This window comes from Haplochromis burtoni, unplaced genomic scaffold, assembly GCF_018398535.1.
Source record: "Haplochromis burtoni strain Fernald_Lab_line unplaced genomic scaffold, NCSU_Asbu1 Contig_262, whole genome shotgun sequence".
NCBI lineage: Eukaryota > Metazoa > Chordata > Actinopteri > Cichliformes > Cichlidae > Haplochromis > Haplochromis burtoni.
The window spans coordinates 67,547-91,943 of record NW_024582623.1 but is presented as its reverse complement, the minus strand read 5'-3'; the positions used below and the strand labels follow the sequence as shown (position 1 = coordinate 91,943).

General features: G+C 41.9%; 1 protein-coding gene across 1 annotated transcript; it reads right to left on the bottom strand.

Moving 5' to 3' along the window:
• Positions 1–1,019: 1,019 nt before the first annotated feature.
• Positions 1,020–20,999, bottom strand: tnfaip8l3 (tumor necrosis factor, alpha-induced protein 8-like 3). The gene is made up of 2 exons (XM_005948988.3): positions 20,636–20,999; positions 1,020–2,125 (listed from the first exon to the last, which is right to left on the bottom strand). Exons 1-2 carry the CDS (start codon positions 20,679–20,681, stop codon positions 1,563–1,565), a joined length of 609 nt encoding a protein of 202 aa, XP_005949050.1. The 5' UTR covers positions 20,682–20,999; the 3' UTR covers positions 1,020–1,562.
• Positions 21,000–24,397: the final 3,398 nt, after the last annotated feature.

Genomic DNA, 24,397 nt, shown 5'->3' with positions numbered 1-24,397 from the left:
ACAAGAGGCCGAAAGTCAGTCGAAAGTCAAGACTGACCCAGTTACAGCCGGGTCCGTCTTGACCACAGGATCTACATAAAGTTTAAGATAAAGTTTGAATTAGGTTAAAGGACAAGTTAGATATTTTGAGAATTAAAACGAAAATCTGTTACAGAGAGTTACATGAGATGACTGATTATTATAAATCGGCCTCTATGAGCCAATGGAAGGAAATCCACAAAAAAGTAGAGGAGAGGCGCACGTGCGCGTACGTGTGTGCGGTCTTTTTTTTTCCTGTAGCAGTTCTTTAATTCAAACTAGTCAACATTATAAATTATGCGTCCACTTTTATTTCCCGGCCTCATATCCAGACTGTTTGATTTAAGAATCTGGAAACAGCTGGAGGTTTTGTGCAATGGTCGGGAATTAGAAGAACAAAGATTTATAGATGTAATGGAAGTTTATGGTGAATGACATGAAATTAAGTATCCAGTAACAATAGCTGCATGAGTATTTCGACGTCTGGATCTGACTGAGAGTGAGTGCAAACGGGTGAACATTGGGTGGGTGGTCTTCTTGTTCTGTGTTTTCTGTAAGAGAACACAGACATAAAACTGGACTTCTTCTCTACTGGCAGCCAGAGTTACGCTGCTGGAGTCACACCAAACCACCAGTAATATGTTTTCCTGGCCTGGGGAGCAGAACAGAGGCAGAGGGCATCTAATGAACCAGAAATAACAAATCACTGAATTCTCTGGACATTTCAAAACATGTGCAGATTTATGTCTGGCATGCATCTGGGTCAAATGGACAAGAAAGTCCCCCCATATACTTCCCCTTAAAAGACCTATTCTAGTGTAAAAGAGAGTAACTGGTTAGCAATTAAGCAAATCATTGTTTTCCTTTTTCAGTTGACTACGACGTGAGTCACGGGAGAAAATTAGCGTTATGACTGCCAACACGAGGGAACAAACTCTTGTTTCCTAAAAGCTTTCCCAGCCCATGTGGAGCTTTTGTTGTCAGGAAAAAATGCAAAATAATGATTTAAAGAAATCTTTAATAAAGAACACGTGTTACACCCTTGTTGAGAAGATTGACACAGATACATAATACATACCAGGTCATTATTGGTCTTATGTACAAACACTACACAACATTATTCAAGCGGATCCCATACAAGCACACGCAGCCATCCTCTCATACACGCACACATGCAACCACACATAGAAAGACTGATTACTACAACTGATTATCTTCCATATCCAAATATACCTACTGCAAGTTTTTTTTTGGCCATTGGTACAGTACACTTTTGCACACAAAGAGGATGTAAAATGCATACAATGTGAAACAGGCTGTCTTAGCGTGCAGAAAGGATTCCACTGAGTGTAAAGACAGTCCAAAAAAAAAAAAATTCCCTCATTGAATCATAACAGCAGGATGTTACAACAACCTCCGTGGAAATCGATGTGGAAGAAACAGGAAGACGAGAGCAATAAGAGGATGTGGCAGTCAAGTGAAAAGGACATACAAAGGAGCAAAGGGAGAAAGAGCTTGAGGTGAAAGGGGTCAAGTGCAAGAGGTTAAAGCGTTCCTTCGTCCAGCAGTTTGTTGATGCCATTGCAGATCTTCCTCAGAGAGAGTCTGTACTCCTCTCCGTCTCCGTACAGCTCGGCCAGGAACTCCCCGTGGGCAAAATGGTTGAAAACGTGATCGATGCGGGCATGTGAACGTGCGGTCAGGTGCTGCTCGACCAAGGCGTGAAGCAGGTCCCTGCACTCTAGCAGAAGCTCTGACAGAATATTCCGGTCAAAGGTGTACTCCACCTCGTAGAACGACACCGCCGTCATGGCCGCCTGGTTCATCTTCTTCTTGAAGCGCTCCACTGTGTCCAGCTCATCCGGGCTGAACTGGTGGTTACGGTATAAGATGCCAATCTTCAGAGCAATCTTGATGACGTCCTTGATGATCTTGTGGGCCTCCTTCTTGCTCTTGGTGAACTCCCGACTCGCCTTGTAGAGCTCGTCCAAGATCTCACTGCTGGTATCATCCGTCAGCATGTTAGCCACCACCATGGTGGCCATCTTACTCAGGATCTTCTTCTGGGCCTGCAGAGCCAGGGAACGGGAGTTGAAGCTCTCCTGCCCTGAAGGAAGAGAAACGAAAAGGAGAAGAAAAGAAAAGACGTGAGTTTAATCTGCAGCATATATTGCACTTCGTGATGACCAATCCAAAATAAGAAGGTTTACAAATGAGTTAAAAACTTTAATGTGTGCTGCACCTTTCAGAGGTGAGAAATATTTGTTGCGCAAAATCACAACAAGAGTCGACTCAAAGCTCTTTAGAATATAGGATACCAGCTATTAAATTCAGTTCTTTGTATTCTTTTGGCGGCCAAGAAAAACTCAAGGCTCAAAGTGGTCTAACTCAAAAAATTATCTTTATTTTACACGAACACACAAGCTCAGGTCTGAAAGCAGCAATAGCCGCATGGTTGTTTATATACTTCTGCAGCACGTCACACACTCTAAGTTTCGAACACTCTGCTTAGTTTCACTTTCTGTCTGCACCTCATATGCTCTGCAAATGCAGTTTCCTGTCAGCCTAGTTCACTCAAAGTTGGCCCTCTCTTATTAAAATACATAAAACAATATAATCAGCAAATAAGCACTAAGAATATATGTTTATTCCTTAACACATCAACATCAATATTCTGAAAATCAAAAGACCTCTTATGAAGATGCAGTGTGCGACAGTGGGAAGGAAAAACTCCCTTTTGACAGGAAGAAACCTCCAGGAGAACTAGGCTAAGGGAGGGGCGGTCATCTGCCATGATCAGGTGGGAAGGTGGGAGATGAAAGAGAAATAAAAGAAATAAATGATGCACACATTAGTCATTGTTTACACACTCTTACATGCTTACATGTACATAACAGCTGAAATCCATCTGGACGAGCGGGCTTTTGCAAGTTGCTCGTTTCATGACATGACACTGCAGAAATTTCGTAGGTTTTATTTTTCCTTTTTTCGTTACAAGAAAACTGGTAACAGTTTTATGTGAGTAGATATGATGACATGGCAATGCTGAAAGTTCCTCTTGGGATGAAAGGTCAAGTCGAATAAATCAGTCTATTCAGATATACGACTCTGTTTTTTTTTTTATAAACAAGATTGTATTTTGTGTCAAGGGCAAAAAAAAAGGTACAGACGACAGTCTGAAGAAGTGAACGAGGGATAAATTGAGATGCATCTACATTCTACAGCAGGGCGGCGGCTTTCCTGGAGCTGGCAGTGGTTTAGCGAGCTGGCTATGGGAGGAATGACTGTCTTCCCTGGAAAACTTCAAACAGCTGAAGATAGATAAGATTCCTTTTCACACACTTTCCTTTTACAAGTCCAGATTGATCACATTTGTTAGTCTGCGTCCTGTTGCAGCCACAGTTTATCTCAGAGCGAACATCAAAGGCTCCTTGTGTCCTCATGAAGCAATGCGAGCAGCCAAACACGTGTCTGTGTGTGAATGTGAGGAGTGGGAGGATGGAAAGGGGTTTTATTTAGGTGCCACCCAGCTTCAAATTACACACCAGATAACTCCTATTATGATTAAAGCCAAGCAAAGAGGCTTCACTACCCCCCACCCCACCCCCTGTTCCCTGGGCACGTTGTCAACCGCTCCCTCCTCCACATCTACGTCCAGAGTGGGAGAGAGAGGGTAAAAAAAGTGAGGATGAGTGTGCCATTGCCCAGTGGGCTTAGCGCAGAGCAACAGATGAGCCCATATTCGAAGAGGAACACCTGCTTAGTTGTCATTATAATTTTATTTAAGCACACAGCTCCTGTATGTGACTGTTTAGAATTCACAGCATTGTCACATCATCCGGTTGTTTGTTATTTCAATACAAAGGAGGTGTTTGAATTTGGGGGAAGTGGGGGTGGGGTGGGCAACAATTGGGAAAACCTAATCAGTGGCATTTCATGTGAATGTACAGAAGTGACATTTCCTGTGTTGGTCTGCAGCTAAATGACATTTCATGTATATATAATTAGCCCACCATGACATTTAACAGCAGATGTCTTTGTCTACAGTCCTTTCCCCCATCGCATTAAAAAAAAAAAAATCTGATGTCTCTTTTCACCTCTTCTTTGTAGAGCCTCAGAAGAGCGGGGGCGAGACCTATTGTGCATTTGACAAACGTGTGGTGGGTGAGCATGAGGACACAGAAGTTCCCAGTGCTATTTAAATCACGAGGTGTCAATATTTATGGTATTTCTATGAGTTCAGTTCAGCACGAAGGCAGATTTTTACTGGGAACAGGGATAAGTGTGTCATCCTGACTGTAATTACTATGAAAACACTCGTTTCACTTGTGGTCTCCGAGGAAGTGAGTCGCATGGCATATATCCTACTCTTTCAGATTTTGGAAGCGTGCAATATTTCATGATGGATTGATATGTCCCGATTTTCTTTTCTTTTTTTGTCCAGTTTGGCGTGGCATAAATAAGCTGTGAACATAGCTTTGATGAATTATCCCCACATAAACCTGACAGTATGGAGGTGCTGGTAAACTAACAGTTGTTTGTGGGACAACGTCAAGATTGGTTTCTGGCAATTTAGCAAATTTAATATTGCCGTTTGCTTCCTACCATTTGCTCGGGGAAACACATGGCTTGTTAGCAGCTAAATGCTCCACGTTGCTTTCCAGTATGTTTGCCTGCTGTTTGGTGCTGCACAGCTAACAGCAGGTTTACCTAAGCTTTTAACCTAAGATGGACTACAGTATTGAAACTATAACTAAAGAGGAGTGTGGTGAGAGTAAAACCAAGCCTAAAAAAAACCACTTATCATAAAAATCACAGCTGCTTTGCTTTATGGGTGTTAAAGCAGGGGTGTCAAACATAAGGCCTGGGGGCCAGAAGAGGCGAGGACTCCAATCAGACCAGTTGAATGGGCCTGTAAAGCAGGACATTAATTTTTTGACTTTTCACTGTGCTTTCACAAGTTTCACAGCTTTTCCTACTGATAAATGTACTGTATGTCGTTTTCCTTGCTTGTGGTGGGACCACACTGTGTGTACAGAGCAAAATTACTAAACATTTGCTTGTCAAAAAAAAAGGGCTGCTATACATTTTCCATTTATTAAAGATGGCCATCTACCCTCTCTTTACCATAGAGGCCACAGACAAGCAACAATAGAACTCCAACAACTTCATAAACAACCCACTTAAAAGACTTCCAAGAAACCACCTAGGAAATAACTGAGTATCATGGACACAAACATTTGAGCAGCTGCACGATAGTTTCCATGATATTTGAATAGTCACACCATAATATACATATGACTGGTTGTGATTAGGCAGATCTGTGTCTGTGCCTCTCATCAACAGACTCTCTTTGTCACAGTCATTTCCTGTTCCTCTGAAGCAGCTCTTTGTTCCAGCGAGCCTCTGATATTCAGAAACCCAACTGGATAGATTTCTGAAACCCTGGCACACTGATAAAGGTGACAGCTTGCTCCATAAAGCCGGCCTTGTCAGACCGATGGCAGTGCGGGCGACTTGGATTTGGATCCCACCAGTATGTGCGAGTGACTCCATTTCTAAATTAAATTTTAAAAAAAGATGCAAACAAAAATAAAAAAAACATCTGCTGTGATTATGCCAAAAGATTTATTGAGCTGGAATTGACTGGACACTTTCTCACTTTCTTTTTTCTTTTCTTTTTTTTTCTCTGCAGAGCTAAAAGCAGACTAATTATTCTCCTGCCACTCCTCAACACGCAGGCTGGAGCCTCTTTTTTGAGCAACAGCAGGTGGCTATCTACTCACTCGCCTTGACCCCTGTCTCAAGTCTGTTTGCGCATCCCGCAGTGATGAAGAATGTAAGCAAAAATGAAGGAGTGTGGTGGAAGGGGCGGGGGGAAATTACTGAGAAGACTGGACATGAGGCCGCTTGAGGTGTGCGTCAGAGTGCTGGTAAAGGAGGTGGGTGGTTCAGATACTGACTGGAGATTTTAGCACATAGAGAGTAAGTGAGGGTGGATCATTATGGGAGTGAACAAGAAGACAGTGAGAAGTCCAAGCTTTCCACACACACACACACACACACACACACACACACACACACACACACACACACGTACAGCCTGTCACCCAGAGGCTGTGCTGAGTGACATGCATGAACCACAGTGTCAGAATAAGTTAAGGAATAGTGCAAGCTGTCAGAGGAGACATGGCCAGAAAAAAAACTGCATGCTAACTTTCTCCAGCACTGGCACTTCTTCTCCTACCTGCTCATTATTTCCTTTGCATCACTCTCTGCTGTAAAAGTTTTTACTAAGCAAAGCGGTTGCTCTGAATTTGCTGCTGAACACAAACAGGGAGCGGAGCTAAACCGCTAACGCGGGGACAGTCGCAGAAGCCCATCAGAGAGGTTACATAAGCATGTTTTGGGAGCTGGTGAAGTTTACTTTTAACATCAGGATTAGTAAGGTGCTTGCTGCTCTCTGGCCACGGCTGTTGACTAGACAGTCTCTCTTTGTTCCGCCTGGTGTTTTCAGAGGCCTGAGTCAACAGTTTCAGCTGCACTGCATCAGAATATACATCCACTGTGGATCATGGAGACCGGCCAAACCTGCCCTGCTCAAGGTGTTGGAGTGAAAAAAAAAAAAAAAGATCCATCTGGACGAAATTATTTTGATTGCAGCCAGAGACACTTACATCAAGCAACCGAGATGGAAAAATATTTATTTGTCAGTTTAACGGTCCCTGTGTGAAGTGAAGCTGTAGCCTTATGTTTCACAACCTGAAAAGGGCAAATGTCATGGCTCTTGCAAACAGCTAGCTGCTTTCGGGCAGTCCAAGGAAGAGGTGACTGCAGCAGGTAGCGCTGTAATATTTAATTCTGCAGATTTTTATGACAGATCGCCTTCCTGGTGCAACCCCTAAGGGATCTGTGTATCCTCTCAGGACCAAGTGGGCAATCTTTTGCTTGTTAAGCACATGTTTAAACCACCACACTATGGAGCCACTGGCTCTAGTGAACAGATATGTCCATATATAATGAGCATGAGTTAGTCCTTCTCTCCATACTGACCCTGAAGCTTTTTAAATGAAGGAGGCTGGAGTGATGGATTGAGATGCTGCTCCAGCGTGAGGATATAATAAGCAGACATTATACAGACTAGGAATGAGTCAGCAATAGTGAAAGGATGGTTAATACCAAACAGTGCATTCTTATAAAAATGTGCAGTCAACTTTGTTTCAGCTGTTGCATTCTTTAAACTGTCCCACTTTAAAGGGAATCACTGCTCATTGAATGCTGACAATCCAAGAAAATATATGTTTTCTTTGGATGAAAAGTGAGCTGCTTCTATTTGTGTAACGTGCTAAAGCTCAACACTGGATGCAAGATTTGCTAATCTGGACATTTTCTGTAGCACACCCAGCTGTGAGGCGGTGGGGATGGAAAAGGCTTGTGTTGGTCTTGTTCCAGACTAATCAGAAGAATGAGCCATTAGCAGAGCCAGCAACTAAGACTGACAATAGCTGGCTGGCCTTTACCGAGTCAACACTGGAGGCACTTTACATCCGGAAGTGTGGAACACACAAATATGAGGCGGCTCTGTGTGAGTCTGGATACAGTACGTGTATATTTTGTGTCTGTCCTTTGACCAGGAAAAAAAGCTTCATGACAATCTGAAGAAATACTTCCTGTTTACAGACATAATCGAAGATGTAACTGACCTAAAGGGAAAGAGGTTGTTCTAAAAAAAGGCTTCCTAAGTGGAGCTCTCTTAGTAGTTTTGCTTTTTTTTATATTGTCTGGACTGTTTTCAGAGAGCTATGAGTCATTTGGTGCAGCCATTAGAGTGTTATTAGTCTGAAACATTCAGAGTTTGTGAATACTCAGGATCTTGATCCTGTCAGGTGACTACATGCACACTCACACACACACAATAATTCTATTTCCTCTTCCAAAAACATTGTAATGACCTAAAATCATTTCCCTGGGGTCTTAGCCTTACTAAACTATTTTTCTAACCCCAACATTAACTTCGTCTTTGGTCTAAACTGCGATAACTGATGCACGGAGTACTTGCTTTTTGTGCTTAAAAGGCAGGCAGGGCTCTATAACGTGACATTAATGTACCCACAACGTGAGTGATACAGGCGCACAGACCCGCTCACACAAGGAAACATAATACTTGATAAGCGCATCCCCGTGCGGGGTTACTAACAACAACAAACCAGGTCACATTCTCAGCACAGGTGCAGGTTTTTTTTGTTTTTTTTAAAGCCAGCTAGCCACTGATACACTAACAGCACATGACTTAGTGTTTATGCAACAGACACGGGTGAGCATACAAATTATTTCCAGTGAAGATGGATATCAGCATATGATGAACATGTGACAACAAAAAAGCAAAAGAATAGGAATGAAAAACATTCAGAGAAATAGATGAATTTCAATTAGATAACATAGAATAAAGTCCTGTATGTGTGTGTGTTTGTGTGTGTATATATATGTATATGTAAATAACACTGGAAAAGCACTATATAAATGTGTGTATAGCACCTGTTGCAAACAGTAAATACTACTGACACACAACCTAGCTCTGAGATGCAAAAAAGGTCCAAAGCAAACAAAAACACAGTTTAGCTCTGCAAAGCTTCCTTGTTGCCTGTTTACAGCATCACCAAAAACCTCCTGGTATACGGTGACTTTCCATCTGCAACCAATTTTCTATTCACCAGCAGCTATGTATTGTATGCCTCTTTGAAATGAGTGGTTTCCAGGACATTCTTGGCACTCTGCAAGTGCAATAATTTTCCAGACATTTTCCTTTTCAGGTATTTTCTTTTATAGGAGAACAGAAGTACAGTGTAAATACCCCTTTTGCCTCATGTGTTATATAAAAATGGACTTATGCAGGAGTTGCACAAAGTCATATTTTACTTTATATGACTTTTTTTTTATAAGACAGCTACTGACCAGTGTCAGAATTAATTGAGATTCTTTTTATATAAAACATCTGGTTTTACTGAATATATAATGTTGCATCAAAGCAATGTATCAGGATCATATTGCAAAGGTAAAGGTAAGTGGCTCCTTATCAGAGATATGTGTTACAAACAGGAAGGAGATGGGAATGTTTTGTTAGTCCTATTTATATCAAACCACTGGCCCAAGCTATCTGCCAGGACGGGGAGCTGAGGGGAGTAGCTGTAAGGAACAGGGATCATAGAATTAGCCCTTGCACGGATGACACGATGATGTATTTTATGGATTTAGATGCCTCCTTTTAAGGATGATGAGAATCACAGAGAAACTGAGTTACTGTGCAGAATCTAAGTGTTCAAACTTTCCTCTTCAAATATGTGCCTGCAGGAAAGACCAAGCCTGTTCAGTGAGATTCAAAGTTAATCAAATAGCAAAGCAATATCAGTGGCATATGGTGCCAAACGCAATCGGATCAACCAATATCTGAGAAAGGATATAGGAAGGTGTCTGGATTTCAGGAGTAAGATACATGTGATGAATGAAAATGTGGATGCATTCTTTTATGACCAATATCACAAAAACTGTCTACAGAATGGGTTTACGTAGCATATATAAAATACTGAGAAGGGGAAAAAAGCCCAAATTTGATAGACTGCACTCTGAATGCCAACAAATAAAAATGGAATGGAATGTAATAACTAAAAGATGTATATGTGCAGACCAACTTTGACCACTAATTAACTGGGGTGATGATAGCTTTACAGCTAGATGGAAAGAGACTGACACACACATTCCTAGCTACCACATCTAAACGACTCATATGCTCCCTGGACACATTATAAGACCAATTGCACATTACTGTGCTATATATGATGATTCACATATATGACATATAGTAGCTGTATATGGTTTCTATTTTCTATTTATGTGACAAATGCACATAAATAAAATGAATTTCACTGGAAAAATTTACATCATTTCTTTCTGCTGTAAAATATCTGGGGAAAGCCTTCGGTAATAAAGTCTGCCATCCATCAGCAATGCCATTTCGGAGCACAAAAAAGGCACCAACGATGTATCAATACCAGGAAAATGTCAGGGAGAACGCTCCTCACGCAGCAGAAGTAAACAAGGGTGGCAGCTTGACTTCCACTTCTTTTGCCTTGGCCTTTTCGTTTGCTTTTGGTTCCCAATAAGGATTTGCAGTGAGACTTTCTCTGGCTGCATTTACAAGGCTTTAGGAAAACAAAGGAGTGGGTCATTCAGTGATCTTAAAGGGGGTTTTAATAGCCTACAGGGTTGATGTTAAGCGAGCCCAAGAGGCCGGTGGACTGTGCCAGCTGGTACCTCGACAGAGGAGCTGGAGGAGGGACATATTTATTTTCCACTGTCAGTCTCGAGGCTTCTGACTTGTTGAGCTGCTGTTTGTCAGACTCGCTGTTGCACTAATATACTGCCGTGTAGATAACGGCTGCATAAAGACACATCACGATGCCTTTGTACATAAGGAAGGAGTTGTCGAATGGGAACCAGTTTTTGTCATTTCATGTTCCTCCTCCACTCGCCCTGGACCTGCAAAAGTCTCTGCATAGGCGTTTTTTGGACTCCCACAACGCTCCTCAGAAGATGACTCAAACATAGCGCCCCTGCACACTCTGTCTGTTGCAATGTATGTGTTTGTTTCTCATCTGATAAAACTTGAGAAAGCTATGATTTCTGCACAGAGAGAAAAACAGTGCGATTCAGTGGAGTGAAGCACAATGATGTGCATTATTCATGACATGTAAAATCTGACTCTGAGCCAGTTTCCAAAGGGCAGTCTGGTGCTGAAAGAGGTCAGTCACTGTGCCTTTAACAGCTGCTCAGGATGTAGAGTGGCATTCAGAAGTTTATGGTTAATAAATAACTCAGCTTTAATACTTTAATGACTTTCATTTGTGCAAAGTAGGGTTATGGAGCTTAAAGTATAAATGTAGTGTGTGTGGCTGAAACCGAAGGGTATGCTGTAGGTTACAGCTCACGCTTTAATGAGCGTAATGGCAAAAAATACGTCCGGATTTAGGCTTTTAATACTGCTAACATGAAAATATGACAAACAAGACAAATGAAAAGCTGCTCTTTGTTAATGCTTTGTGCAGATGTTACCTGTCTCCGCTTTTTATGGATGCTATGGATAATACGAGGCACAAAAGTGACTGCATCACCACAAAGGTTACACACGAGTACTAGTGAGATAAAGGTCAGTGCATGTGATGGAAACATCACAAATTGGAGAACTGACTAAGAAAGCAAACAAACTGATCCTGTGACTGTTTTCACCGAGCCTGGAATATTAATAAATATAGCCTGCAGTGTGTGATTTCTGATAAGCATTTTCAGTTAAGTGTAAAGAAAAAGTATATATTCAGTCAGCCTGTATTAACAAAAGTAAAAATATATGGTCTGATGCCACGGCACACTTATTATGTGCTTTCCTTTGATGGATTGATTTTGACTCAACTTGACGATCAGCATATATTCTCAGTGCGTATGAGTGTGAGCCAGTATCTGAGCATTTAGCATTAGCCGAGGCAGGTCATGGAATCAAGCTCAGCCTGGTATGCCCGTACAGCGACTCATAACAGCTCATCTGATGGCTCAACAGATAACACGTGGGGTGCACTTTATAAAAACTGGCTTTAGCCTGCTCACACAGTTGCTTCTGCCCCTGCAAGCCTCTTTGCCGACCCACCTCCATGCAAGCTAATGTTTGTCATGCTAATTCTGACCTAATAAATATCATGTCTGGTATCACTGATCTGTGTTGGCTTCTGTATTGGAAGGGATCTTGCTGCCTCAGGCTTAACATATATATATAATATATGTGTGGAAGGGTGGGGAGATGAAATAGGAATCTCATTTTATCGCATTTCAAGTGCTGCAGGAAAATAATCAATAATCAGAAACCGCTGAATCACAGCTGCTTTGTGATATATTTATGTTAGAAAAGAAAAATCAGCTGACGTCACGCTGCATATGTGCATGATTATTATATTTTTAGTGTGTGTGCTCCAAAGCATTTTGTATATTCAGTTGTACAGCTACAGAAAAAGAAAAAAAAACACGTTTTTCCTTCAGTGTGGCTGAACAGCAGGTTGGATCAATAGTTTGTTTCAGAGCATACAGAAACTATAAGATCGGTGAGGTCATTATCAAATTATTTTGTGCTCTGAGGAGCTTAAAAATAAACCATTCTCAGACTTTTTCTTTGGTGGCTTTGCAATCAAATAGTTTTAAGTCAAAGGAAATTGTGGAATTAAAAAAAAAAGAAACGAGGCATAAAAACGCTCTTAATGAAGCTGGAAAATAGAAGCTAATTGGCCTCTGAAGTTAGGAGTCCTCTGTGCGTTATTCAGAAATGGTTTCACTCAGCGTTACTCACAGCATAATGGATGAATATCAACCAGGAAAAGCTTTAAAGGCCATTTCTAAATAAAGGGGGGTGGAAGGGGGGGGGGGGTGGACTGATGTTAATGTAGCTGTAATGAAGAGGCTTGCAACAGAGTTTGAGACTATAAGTGTGTTTATCCTGGGACTGGTTTAAATGTCCACTGTGATGAAGGGTCCAGGGAAAAGCACTTAGGAGGGCTCTCTGATTCATGAGGGACACAAGAACAGATTGCCTTTGGCAGCCGCACAGCCTTATTTAATGCTCCATTCTTCATCTCTTTCTTTGTCTCTCTCTGTCTCTTAGTTTTAATGGCCACGTCCCTGTAGAGCTGAACCAAAGAGATTGGGCGAAATGAAGCATTTGCAGAAGATGTCTGATTGATTAATGCGCCACTTGATGTCGTGTCACAAAAAAAAAAAAAAAACGGGTGGCGGAAAAGAGGGAGGGTGAGAGATAGCAGCTATTTGACCCCCACCTTCTACTCTGCCCTTGGCTTTCATCACAGTCACTCCTTGTTATGAAGACCAAAGCAGCTCCTGGTCCGCTGAGGATCAGAAGTGGCATCCAAGACATCCTGTTAGGACCCAGCGTGGACTGCGGGGTCCTGTGAGATTGCGACCATTTGACCTTTCCTCTGCTGCAAAGCAAATTTCTCCACCAGCTATGGTTTCCATGTTTGTGCCATTGTTTAACTACAGTAAAGCACCAGACCACAGTGAACTGGGTATCTGGCTAGCTGGGTATGGGAACTGCAGGCTGTCTCCCCTCTCCACTTCCCTTCTCTGGGAACCTCTGTGGAAAAGTACTCTGCCACCATCACCAGCTGACAAATCTCATTATGATGATGTTGACTGAATGGAGAAAAAGACTCCACATTTCTACGCAACGAAATGACAAATTTGCTTCTGTGCACCGAATAATCTGACAGCGACAGCTGGCTACAAATGTGTGTGTGCGGGCTTGTGCGTTAACTATAATGATAGACTGTGGGGCTGAGGCCTAATAAAATACAGGGGAGTATGATGTATTCAGCCTCTCTGTTACCCAGTTTCCCATTTTCCGTCTAAAATAAAGAAGTTATGCCTTTTACAGAATCAAAGGGCAAGAAAAAGAGGAATGCACCTTTCAGGCCTTTCAGTCTAAGCTAAAGATGGTCGAAAAAAGAGAGAAAAATTGACTATCTTTGCTTGAGAAATGCTCTGAATTATTGCGGATGAAAGAAGAAAATCAAAACAAATACTGTGGCAGCAATCTATACCGTCTGCAGATGTGTCAGGTCACTTAAATAAAGGAGTGTGGAGGAGTGATGGAAGCAAGGATGGAGGAGGCGGGGGTGTTGAAGAAAAAGAGGTGAGATCATATGTCCACAGTTTGACTGCCTAACTCCTGTCAAAATCCCTTAACGTCAGACATAGCCGCGCACAACACCAAAAAAAGCTAAACAAAAAAAAGAAACAACACCTCTCCCCCTCTCATTCTCTTTTCCACCTTCTACCATGTACAGCTGTGTTAAGAACTGGCTGCAGTGTCTTTGTCACACACACACACACACACACACACACACACACACACACACACACACACACACACACGAAGCTCTTGTGTCTTTCTCATCTGCTCCTCTCTCCATTTCTCAGCGCATCTACAGTGTCGAGGAAGTAAGCGTTTTCCGGCCCTGGGTGAGTCGCTCCTCTCATAGACCTCGGCCAAGTCTCAGCATGCCGTGGCATCGTTCACAAAGGGACACACGGGTACTCGAGAAGATGCGCGCACACACAGATACTCGCATGCAAAATCATCCAGACCATGACAGCCCACCCAAATTCCCCCCTTCCCAGAACTTTGGCCTCCTGGTTTGTTTACTAGTTCACTCCCTTCGAGTTCACGTAAAAAAAATAAAATAAAAATTCACTCACAGAGGAGCTCAGTCTGTCACTGCCTTTATACAGTGCTGAAGCCCCCCCCCTTCCCAGCTATTCTCTCTTCATTACAAAAACACTACATAATTCTGCTAGGCCTCCAGTATCCTTCTATTCACAGGCTTTTCCTGTACTTGCTGGTAAAATGTGATGACCTCACTGATTTTGTCACCTCGCAGGGATGTTTGTAATTTGGAAAATTGTGATGTATGCTGTGCACTTCAATTAGCGGCCTTTAGCGAATGCAAGCCCAAGATTCAAACATGACCAGCTCGACATGCTGTGAACACTGACTCTGACAATTTGTAAATGGACTGGTTCTTATGTAGCGCTTTTCTACTCTATCTGAGCACTCAAAGCACTTTACACAACTTGTCTCATTGACCCATTAACACCCCCTTTTTTTAATGCCCTTTCTATCTAATATTCACACACATTCTACTGACAGGACAGCCAGAGGACAGATAAAATAAAGCATCAATAATAATAAACTATTACAGAGTCATAAATAGTCAAGAAAAGAATATTAAGATCAGGATTTCAAGTTTTCAGATTGCTCCTGCTTTGATTGAAGTGATGAAACTGCATATGCTTTGAGCTTTGACCTTGCGGGCCCTCCCTCTCTGCGCACGACGCGCGTTAGTGTGAAGCCAAAGGGCCTCTGGCTGCCAACACACCACTAACTAATGACCAGGAAATAACTGTGGTTCACGCAGACTCACAACGCTCCCTCTCTTTCTCACATTCGTATGTTTCTAACTGACTTTTATTGACTGCATTTTTCTTTCGACTCCTTATTACGAGCCTAAACCGAATCATTCCATGAGTTAATTCGAATCCCAGCCTCCAGGGATAACACAGAGTAAAGTTTTAGCTACCATTAAGGCTCGTGAAATGTCTACGCCCACAACATAGCTGCCAGGGCTACTTCTGTCTGCACGACTGTCTCCTATCTCACTAGAAATAGTTTTTAAAGGTTTTCTGAAAGCAGGATCAACATGACACACTGCTAAACTGTTATGAAATATGATGAACGCGGGTGCTTTTCTTTACCACAACTCTATAATGCTATAATCAGCACAGTTTGTTCAGTTCTCCTAGAGTTAAGTGTGAAAAGCTGTGTGTGTAATTGCCTCCCACTCCACATTGTTTTCTATCTTTTTTTTTTTTTTTTTGGAGTGGGAGAGAGAGGAAAAGTGTATTTAGCTTTTTACCATCTGCATGTTAAGTTTTTGGTTTTTTTGTTAGTGTTTTGTCAGAAAATCCCAGACATCATGTTCTATTGGCACTAATGTAGAAAACTCTTGTAACCACAAAGTAAAGGTAAAGAACACTTTCTATCAGAGATTGTGATTTTAGGTCAACGCGAGTGAGAAAATAAACCAACACACGCTCCTTCACAGAGGCGGCATCTGCACAGGCTCAGTGGTTCTCAAACACCAGTCCAGCCTTCATTTAATGCATACTGCTCTCCCCAAAGAGATCGTCTCTCACTTCAGGCGCCACTACTGACTGTTTGCTTTGCTTCGAATGGCCCTCCTGTGAAACCGCAGCCATCTCCTCCTTATGAATGTGTGCCTATGAGGCCTTTGACCAGAATGTCTGTCAGAGTGCCTCTGCGGTCTGACTCCGTGTTTCAGTAATGGCTCAGCCGTGGGGAGACAATCCTCTTTCCAAATGTCCTCCAAACACCGTGAAATGCCACGGTATTATTGTGTCAGTGCATGCATGCATGCATGTGCATACAGAGGAAGTGCACTCACACACAGATAGTGACCAAAGGGGTTTTTTTTTTGTCTTTTGCTTCAGTTGTAGGAAAAACTATTTTCTCCTGAGTCGTCTTTTCCACTTACGGCTTCGCTCCTGTGTTTCTTTTTCTCTCAGTTCGTGTTACAATTTTCCAGAACCAGCTCCTGGTGTCTTGAGTGTGGGTGTTTGTGTGTATGCGCGTGTGTACAGAGGACTGGGTGTAGTGCAGTGAGCACTCTCCATCTGTGGGCCAGATTAAATGCAGAGTTTAGGGATGCACGTGCTGGGAGACCAAGGATATGAGCGAGAAGAGCGCAGGCTTTTTTTTCAGTATGTCTGTGCGTATCTTTGGGAGTGTTGCAGTGTATCCAGGGCTGGCTCACATGTGCAAAGCATGTGGCCAGTCTGCCAACATGGCAATCATGAGGCAGAAGCCTTTCTCTCATTGCCGAGTGCATCTGGTCTGCTCTGATGTGTCGGAGATAGCTCAAGTGTTTGTAGAAGCTTGGAATAGTGGCGGTTAACAGGGAAAATAAAGCAGGTTTGTTGATGCGCAAACATGTGAATGAATGGCGGGGATAATCTACTGGCCCAAGATCGCATTTCAGTTGTGTCATCAGACAGCATCTGCAGTTTTGTGTTTTTAATAGAAGCACAGAAACGGCCCTCACGCCCCTATGGATATCACAGCTGTTGTTACAACAGCCAAAAAGCTCCCCTTTTCAACAAGTCTGCTTTTCCTGTGAATTTGAAGGTAAACACAAATGTCTGGAAATAGATCTATACAGGGCTGATGGAGTTATGGTGTTAGAGAGAATCACATCACCAGGATAAATCATCCAAAAACAGAACGTGGTTAATAGCTAAACATAATGCCACAGTAATGTAATTTAATATAATATAGTGATTTATAAAAAAATAATTCAAAGTGGAAAACAGGAGTGTCTGAAAGCCCTGAAGCATTACAGTTTAGTGAAATTTCTAGCCTCTATTTTGCACCTATTGTGCAACATACACAGGAGAACAGGTGTACTGACAGTCAGCTTTGCTTTGACTCATAATTAGGTGTGGTCATCCCCGCTCCACCACAGAAAGGAGGGACAGGATGACTGGGTGAATCAGTTTGTGGATATTGGTATGGTCAGAGGCATGCTCAGTGCATGACTGGATGATTATGGGTAAGAAAATATGATCCTTTCTGTTTGAGCTGGGTTTTTTATGGCCTTCTTTCAGAGTCGTTGCAGGACAGCTCTGTGTGCTCTGTGTGCAGAACGCTGTAGCAAAGCCAGAAAAACACAATGAAGCACAATATTAGTTTTTGTAATGAAGCTCTGTCCTAACTCTCCCATGTTAGAAAATATCTTCCCCAGCAGAACTTATTTAAATTTGCTTCTTGTAAGCGTCCTGAAAATCTTCGAGAATGTTTTTGCGACACTTTAAATAGTATGAAACTTTTACTTTTTTAATGAAAAAAAAAGTTTAAGCCTATTTATTTAAAATATTTCCATAAATTATCACACGGAGTGTGTTATGAGTAAACGCAAAAAATGTGCTGCATAAATCTTCTTGCTTCCCATAAGAAAGCATGGAGACAGATTATTATTTAAGCCCACAGAAATCATAGATTTATAGATGTAGTTGGCAAAAAAGAGCCTAAAAGCTGAGGTGGGATGCCCTACGTACGGGTTAAAAAACATACAAGTTTATCAGGGTGGAAAAACTGAGTCTTTAAGGAGACAAAATGGGATTCAGGCTCAAGACGTGAGGCGCCATCACTGGGAAGAATGGTAAAAGCATTAAGCAGCAGGTCTAAAGCATGTTTTCACTTAAAAGTAAAATATCAAATATCATTTAAGGCTTTCTAAATTTTGCTAACTTGGGCTAACCCATCTGATAATGTGCAACATTGGAAAGTGAATCATTAAGAAAGCTGAGGAATGCTATTATATTGTGTGTAAGAAGCTAATACAAAGAGAAACAGCACCTTTTCACAGCTAACCTTCCATAGAGTGATGATATACAATGACGTAGCCAAATCTAAATCAGCCACAGTCAATTACATATTGTAGCGTGTGCTACACCCCCTCCAGCTGGAGTAGTTTTCTGCTTTACTGCCTTTGGAAAGCTAAGGACCTACAGGTGGGTGCTGAGGTGGAGGTGTTTCTTTAAAATGCTGACAGCAGCGGTGACTGTGGTGGCACCAAGCAGCAGGAGCAGCAGCGTCGTTTTCGGGTAAGCAGTGTGCAAAGGCACACACAGCCCTGGTAGCTACACCTTCACCATGTGCTGTTTGCGGTGAGTCCTGCTGCCTAAATTAACTAGTAGGCTTTCCTCACCTTTCTCCTTCCTGTACACTATTTTCTTGTTCCTGGCATAAATATAAAACACAAAACACATGGGATCACAAGGCCACTATTTTGAGTTTGACTTATAGATAGGTGACCAAACAGCTCTCTCCTGGGGGTAGTAACAAACTTATCTGTCTATCTGTTTACTAGCAGCCACCTTCCAACAGTGTTTCCATGGCTCAAACTACTAGAAAGCTACTCATAGTTCAGTCATGATATTATCTTTATGTGGTTTTATTTATGAGTTTGCATGTTAGAAACACACACAGATATTACTTGAATGCACAATCCTGACATGACCTGTGCCAAGGTCATGTCAGGCTAGTTCTCTTGGGTTAGCCCAGAGAGGCACTGAAGAAAATAAACTATCACTAATTGCTCATGGAAAGGGCACGTTGAGGTAAAATTAATGTGGCACAGAAATGTAGAACATCACTCTCTTGGAAAAAAAAAGTTCAACCATTAACTGCCCAAGGGCACAGGAGATGGTTGAAAGGTCAAGGCCAGCTGAAACATAATACCTCGCTATTTACACTGCTGAAAATATGCATGTGTATGTGTAAAGCGTAGATTTATCACACATCCCTCACCGACATATCCAAGGAAAAGGGTTTTGTTTGTGTACAACAGAGTTACAAAAGACTCCTGTTTTCCCAAATACGTTATCTCAGCTTTCACTGACCACAGCAACAAAGCACGATGCATTATGAGGGTGAGTCAGGCTCTTCTTTTCTCTTGACTTTGGAAAAATATAGCTCTCGCATCACCCTGGAGATTCAACATGTGCACAACAACGTTTTGTTTTTTTGGTGTCCGGTCGATAAATCTATATGATTTTATTACTCTGACGTAACAAAGACCTGGTTATGTTATGCTGAAGGATGCTTTACCTGGAGTCTCTGAAAAACACTGTAGACCACTTCACATCAAAGTGACAGAAATAAAGCCTCTTCCTTTACGGTTTGGCTTAACTGTGACGCACAAAGCATCGCTTCATATGAAAGACTTTTATGGAAGTCAGCAGATGATATGAATATGTCATCACTTTCTCATTATATGCATAAAGTCCTCTAACCCTCACACTGAGGTTCCTCTCCACTTGCAAATGGATGAGAGGACAGACAGACAATGGTCCAGATGGACAGGCAGATGGCCAGAGTTCAGCAGAGCATCATTAAGGCACACGGAGCTCTGTGACTTCAAATAAAACTGCAAACACCCACGCCATCAACGTTATCTAACATTAAACGATAAAACCCTCCAACACCTAAAGCAGATCTACTAGTAGTACTAGTTTTAGGAAACCACGATAGGAGAGCAATAAAGTCAGTTCAAGCATCAGCGTGAGTTTTACTTTTATTCGCTGCTATTTGACTGTTCCTGTATTCTGACACTGTGAAACAAAGAAACCCCTCCTGGAGACGCATTTCAATCTGTCTAAACTCAAACATATCTCCACAAGGATGCTTCATCTCCCTCCTTTCTCCCACAGAATCAGTCGCCCACGTGCATGCGATGCTGTGAAATCTCCAATAAGCGAGTTCACTTTAAGGAGCATTTGTGCCTCTACCTGTGTGTTTAATGTATAACTCTCATCTGTGCAATAAATCTTTGCCCTGTACTTTGACACCATAAATCTTTTTTTTTTCTTCTAACTTCCAGCAAACAGCAGCGAGCTTCATGAGGAAAAGGAGCTGATTTCAGCGTCCGGGGAGTCTGTGGTCTCTCCGGCTCGCTCTGTAGCTGGACGTGTTGATGAACAAACTGGCTGCACGTGTCGGAGCTTGCCTGTTCCTGGTGGTGACTGAGCCGGCTTTCCTCCACGCACTCAGGGAGCCTCTGCCAGCCACCAGCATCACTGTACATGCATTCGAGCTCACGGCTGCTTGCCTGTCACACATCTTTGAAAGCTTTAAATACTGTACTCGATTCTTACATTTGGGTGCACTAAAGAAGGGTTCAGATTTACAGGCAAGCTGTTGATCGCTAGAAACAGACTGAGCACGTGAGAGAAATGGTTCAGAGAGGATTGAGACGCATAAAATGTGTTTAGTTGAGAGTAAAGAAAGGCTGGAAAATGCTGAAGATTTACTGGAACACAAAGGAAGAAAGAGCTTGTAGACCTCCTGGATTGGTCTGCTTAAAGTCTAGTTAGCAGGGCATGCCAGAAACCAGTGCTGTGGTGACCTGTAAGAGTCTTGAGGCCTTACCTGGAGAGAGGTCTCCGTCACTCTGCTCTCCAGAATCTGAATCCATCTTTCCCTGCAGGACACTCGGAGGCTGCAGAAGCTCTCTTCTTGCTCCCTTTCCTTTTTTACAGTAGCTTCTGGTTTCTTAGCTCAGAGAAAATATACACAAATTCTTGGTTGGTTTTTATTATTTCTCCCAGTGAGCTAAAGTTCCCCTCCCAGCCTGGATCACTGCAGCTGTGAGAGGAATGCTACTAGGCTTATTTGCTGATCTGTCCTCCTTTTTTTGCGCTCCTTTCCTTTTAGTCTCCTCTCTTCTCCTGACTCCCTCAGTTTCCCTCTTTACTTCTCCCTCTCATCTACTTTCCCCTCCTCTGGTGCTCCCTCCCCTCACTCGCTGAGTCCGTCCCCCTCTCAGCGTCTCCCACCCTTTCCCTGCCGCTCGGTCCCTCCTCCTTCTCTTCCTTCTCTCATTCGGTGCTGTCACACTCAGCCTCTTCACGCTCTCTCCACTCAAACTCTTTCTCTACCTCTTTCTGTATGCTGTAAGTGCCGTCTCTTCCTCTTTCGCTCTTCCTCTCTCCCTCCCTCTCTCTGTCTCTGGGTAAGAGTGCTGCCTGTGTTTTAGCAGAGCAATGGGAGAGACTCATTCACGGCGACTTGAAATTCATCTCCAGCAGTAAAAATCCCATGACCTCTTGTTACTGGCTGTTGTAAAAAACAACAACAAAACTAAACTGGCTTTGGTTTGTGACTGTCACAGACCAGGTAATGACTGATTAGTCGTGAAAAGTTGTGGATCATTTCTGTGCAATAGGAAAGCTGATTTTTCTGTGGATCCCACAATGATTCACACTTCAGTGTCAATCACTTCACCATCATTATCAAAAGAATAATATTATTTGCTGCCTTTCCTTACTGTAATTTATTTGGTTTTCAATTTGCTGCAGAGAGCTTTTTTTTCCAATGCTCTTGTTATTTTTGAAAGCACTCTGACAGAAATCGGATTCACAGCTTTCTTTTCATATTGCCCTTGTTTGTCTTTTTATTTTTTTCATCTTAACTTCCTGATCTCTAGTTCTGAAGTTCTGAATGTGGTGTGTCCTTGAGCAACACACTAAAGAGTGCTCCCTGCTTTGAAATGCATGAACATTCCAGCAATATAACACTTGAAGAGCAGATCACATAATTGTCTTTAGATAGACGGTGGAAGGCTGAAAGGCAAGAACTCGATCGAGAAACTTAAGTAAACTTTCTTGAAAATAGTTTATAGTTATACCATCTTTATAAAGTAGCATTCGCTGTACGCTTGCAAAGCTGGTGGACGCTTCAAACCTGTAGTAAACTGAAAGAAAAGTAAAATGTCAGCACTCTGTGCAGTTTCAACCCACAAAGTGGAATTTGGCATACTGTTGTGGTTTCATGGTGTCCCACAAATCATCTCTGGAAATGTGCTTAAGACAGTGGATTTGTTTCTGTACTGGTTCACTCTCACCGTCCTCATGTGATATAATGTCACTGCTGTGATGGACTGCAACCTGTCCAGGATGTACACCGCTCTGTAACATGTGGAGCTGAAATAGGATGCCAACACAAAGTACAGAAAATTGACGTTTTTCCAATGGAGGTTGGCACCAAACGTCAGTCCCTGTAGATTTCCATATTTCAATGTCGACCTTAACCACAGAGATAACATGTTCACAGGCTGGTAGGAAACATTCAAATAGGTTAAACGTTTAAAGTTATGCTGTGTTAAGTTTGTGGCCACGTTTAGGGACCTGTGGGTGCTAGCTAGGCTGCTAACTAGATGCTAGGTACTGCCTCGGGTAATCCAAGTCACTGAACTGGCCCTCTTGAACATGAAATTGGTGTTAGTACCCTGAATCTAGAGCATTTTGGTGGAAACACAAAATCATATGTCCTACTGTACCTAACTGTAAAAGAAGTCTTTTTTTCTATTTTATTTTCTTATTCTTTTTTTTGGTAATGATGCAGTGGAAACTACAGCACTTTCTCTCTCTTAAAGCATCAGGGCTTGTTTTGATATGACTTCCTCCCACTACTTAATCTTAATCTTTTTTTCCACAGCTGAAAACGGGAAATAAAACAGTCGTCTAAAGACAATCCTCATCTGAGATACACGTGATAACAAAGTGTCTCTAAACCCGACAGACCACTGATGTTAAATGTGTAAAATGTGGGCCTCGTGTTTGAATGAATTTTTGTGAAATGAGTTAAAGCGGTTGGTGTGGAGGCAGGTGGGTGTGCAGTTGGTGGTCCGACAACAGTTGCAGGCATTAGCGTTTCCCAGGTGTGGAGCTCACGGTTTCTCAGCATGAACTCTGGGCACCAGATGGCATTAAGCCTGTCTTTCCAAAGCCAAGGGCTCAATTATCTCTGACCCTGTGTGCATTTGCATTTGTGTGTGTGTGTGTGAGAGCAATTGCAACTCTCTTGTGCAATATTCCAGTGAAAAAACATAATGCCGGTAACAACAACAAGCTGAACTACTTTGAAGCTATGTACTCCTTTGACCCGATGTGAAATGGAGAGTGTCTGTGTAGGCTGTGTGAGCGTGAATAGAAACATACAATTCTCATGCCCTGAGACTGAAAAGCATAACAGAGAGTCTGCACTATCATTGCTTGCTTACAGGAGTGAACTGGCTTTTACAAGAAACCAAAACATAAAAATTAAAGATCAGTCTGGAGCACAGGTCTGTCTCTCTGGACTTTGCATGTGTGCACTGGTTAAGCTTCAGGAATGTTGAATACCTCATCAGCTTTGGCACACATTTGATCTTGGTAATGTGGGGCCATCTAGTTATTAGGTATTTTAGTATTATAACTATACACTACTATAAATTCATCTGAGTTTCTTTGGACAGGACAAACGAACCACTGATATGAGATAATGCACTCTAGCAACGATTTTAAATGCACGTCATTACTAAGTTAGTATTCAAATTTATTTTCAGGAAAAACAAACTAAATGGGCTTTTGTACCTTCTAATAAGATACTTTGTTTACAGAACTAACAAAGTAATCCATATATCTAAAATTATAGTTGCCTGTAGGAAACAAAACAGTGCAAGTTTATCCAGCCTGTGACTTGTGAGTGTGGAAAAAAGCAGACCTTAATCCAAAATTTCTAGTAATAACTGTGCAAAAGTGTCTAATTTTTAAAGTAGTAGAGGTAATTTTGGTAAGTTTTAACAAATAGAATAGCTGTACTGTAAAGCTCTGAGATTTAAAGCAAGGTTTTGTTAATTCAGTTTTACTTATATAGCACCAAATCACAACAATAATGGCAAAAGGCGCTTTATATTGTAAGGTAAAGACCCTACAGTTATACAGATTTTATTGTTGAAATCTTGGCGATACAACTTAATTCTTCTGTATTTACACTATTAGTGTAATGAGGGCTGATGGCAACGGCAGCGTTGGTGCTATGTGTCGGCCTTGGGGATCCATTCCTGTCCAAACAGGCAGCTGACATACTCTTACAACTATAATTAAAATGAAATCACACAGTTTGGTTTTGATAAAAACACACTGCTGTAATAAGCAGTTCAAGCTAATTCTACTTTTTAAAAATTTTGTGATGATAGAATATGAATATTAGAGAATATGTTTTCTAGCCTGCAGTTTTTATTCCATTTTGCTGCTTTTAAACTATTTCAAATATGCTTTAAATGTAAATGTTAAATGTAAATTTGAATCATTTTATAAATCCGAAACTACGGAGCCCCGCAGGGGACATGGGAGAAAAAAAAAATTAGGG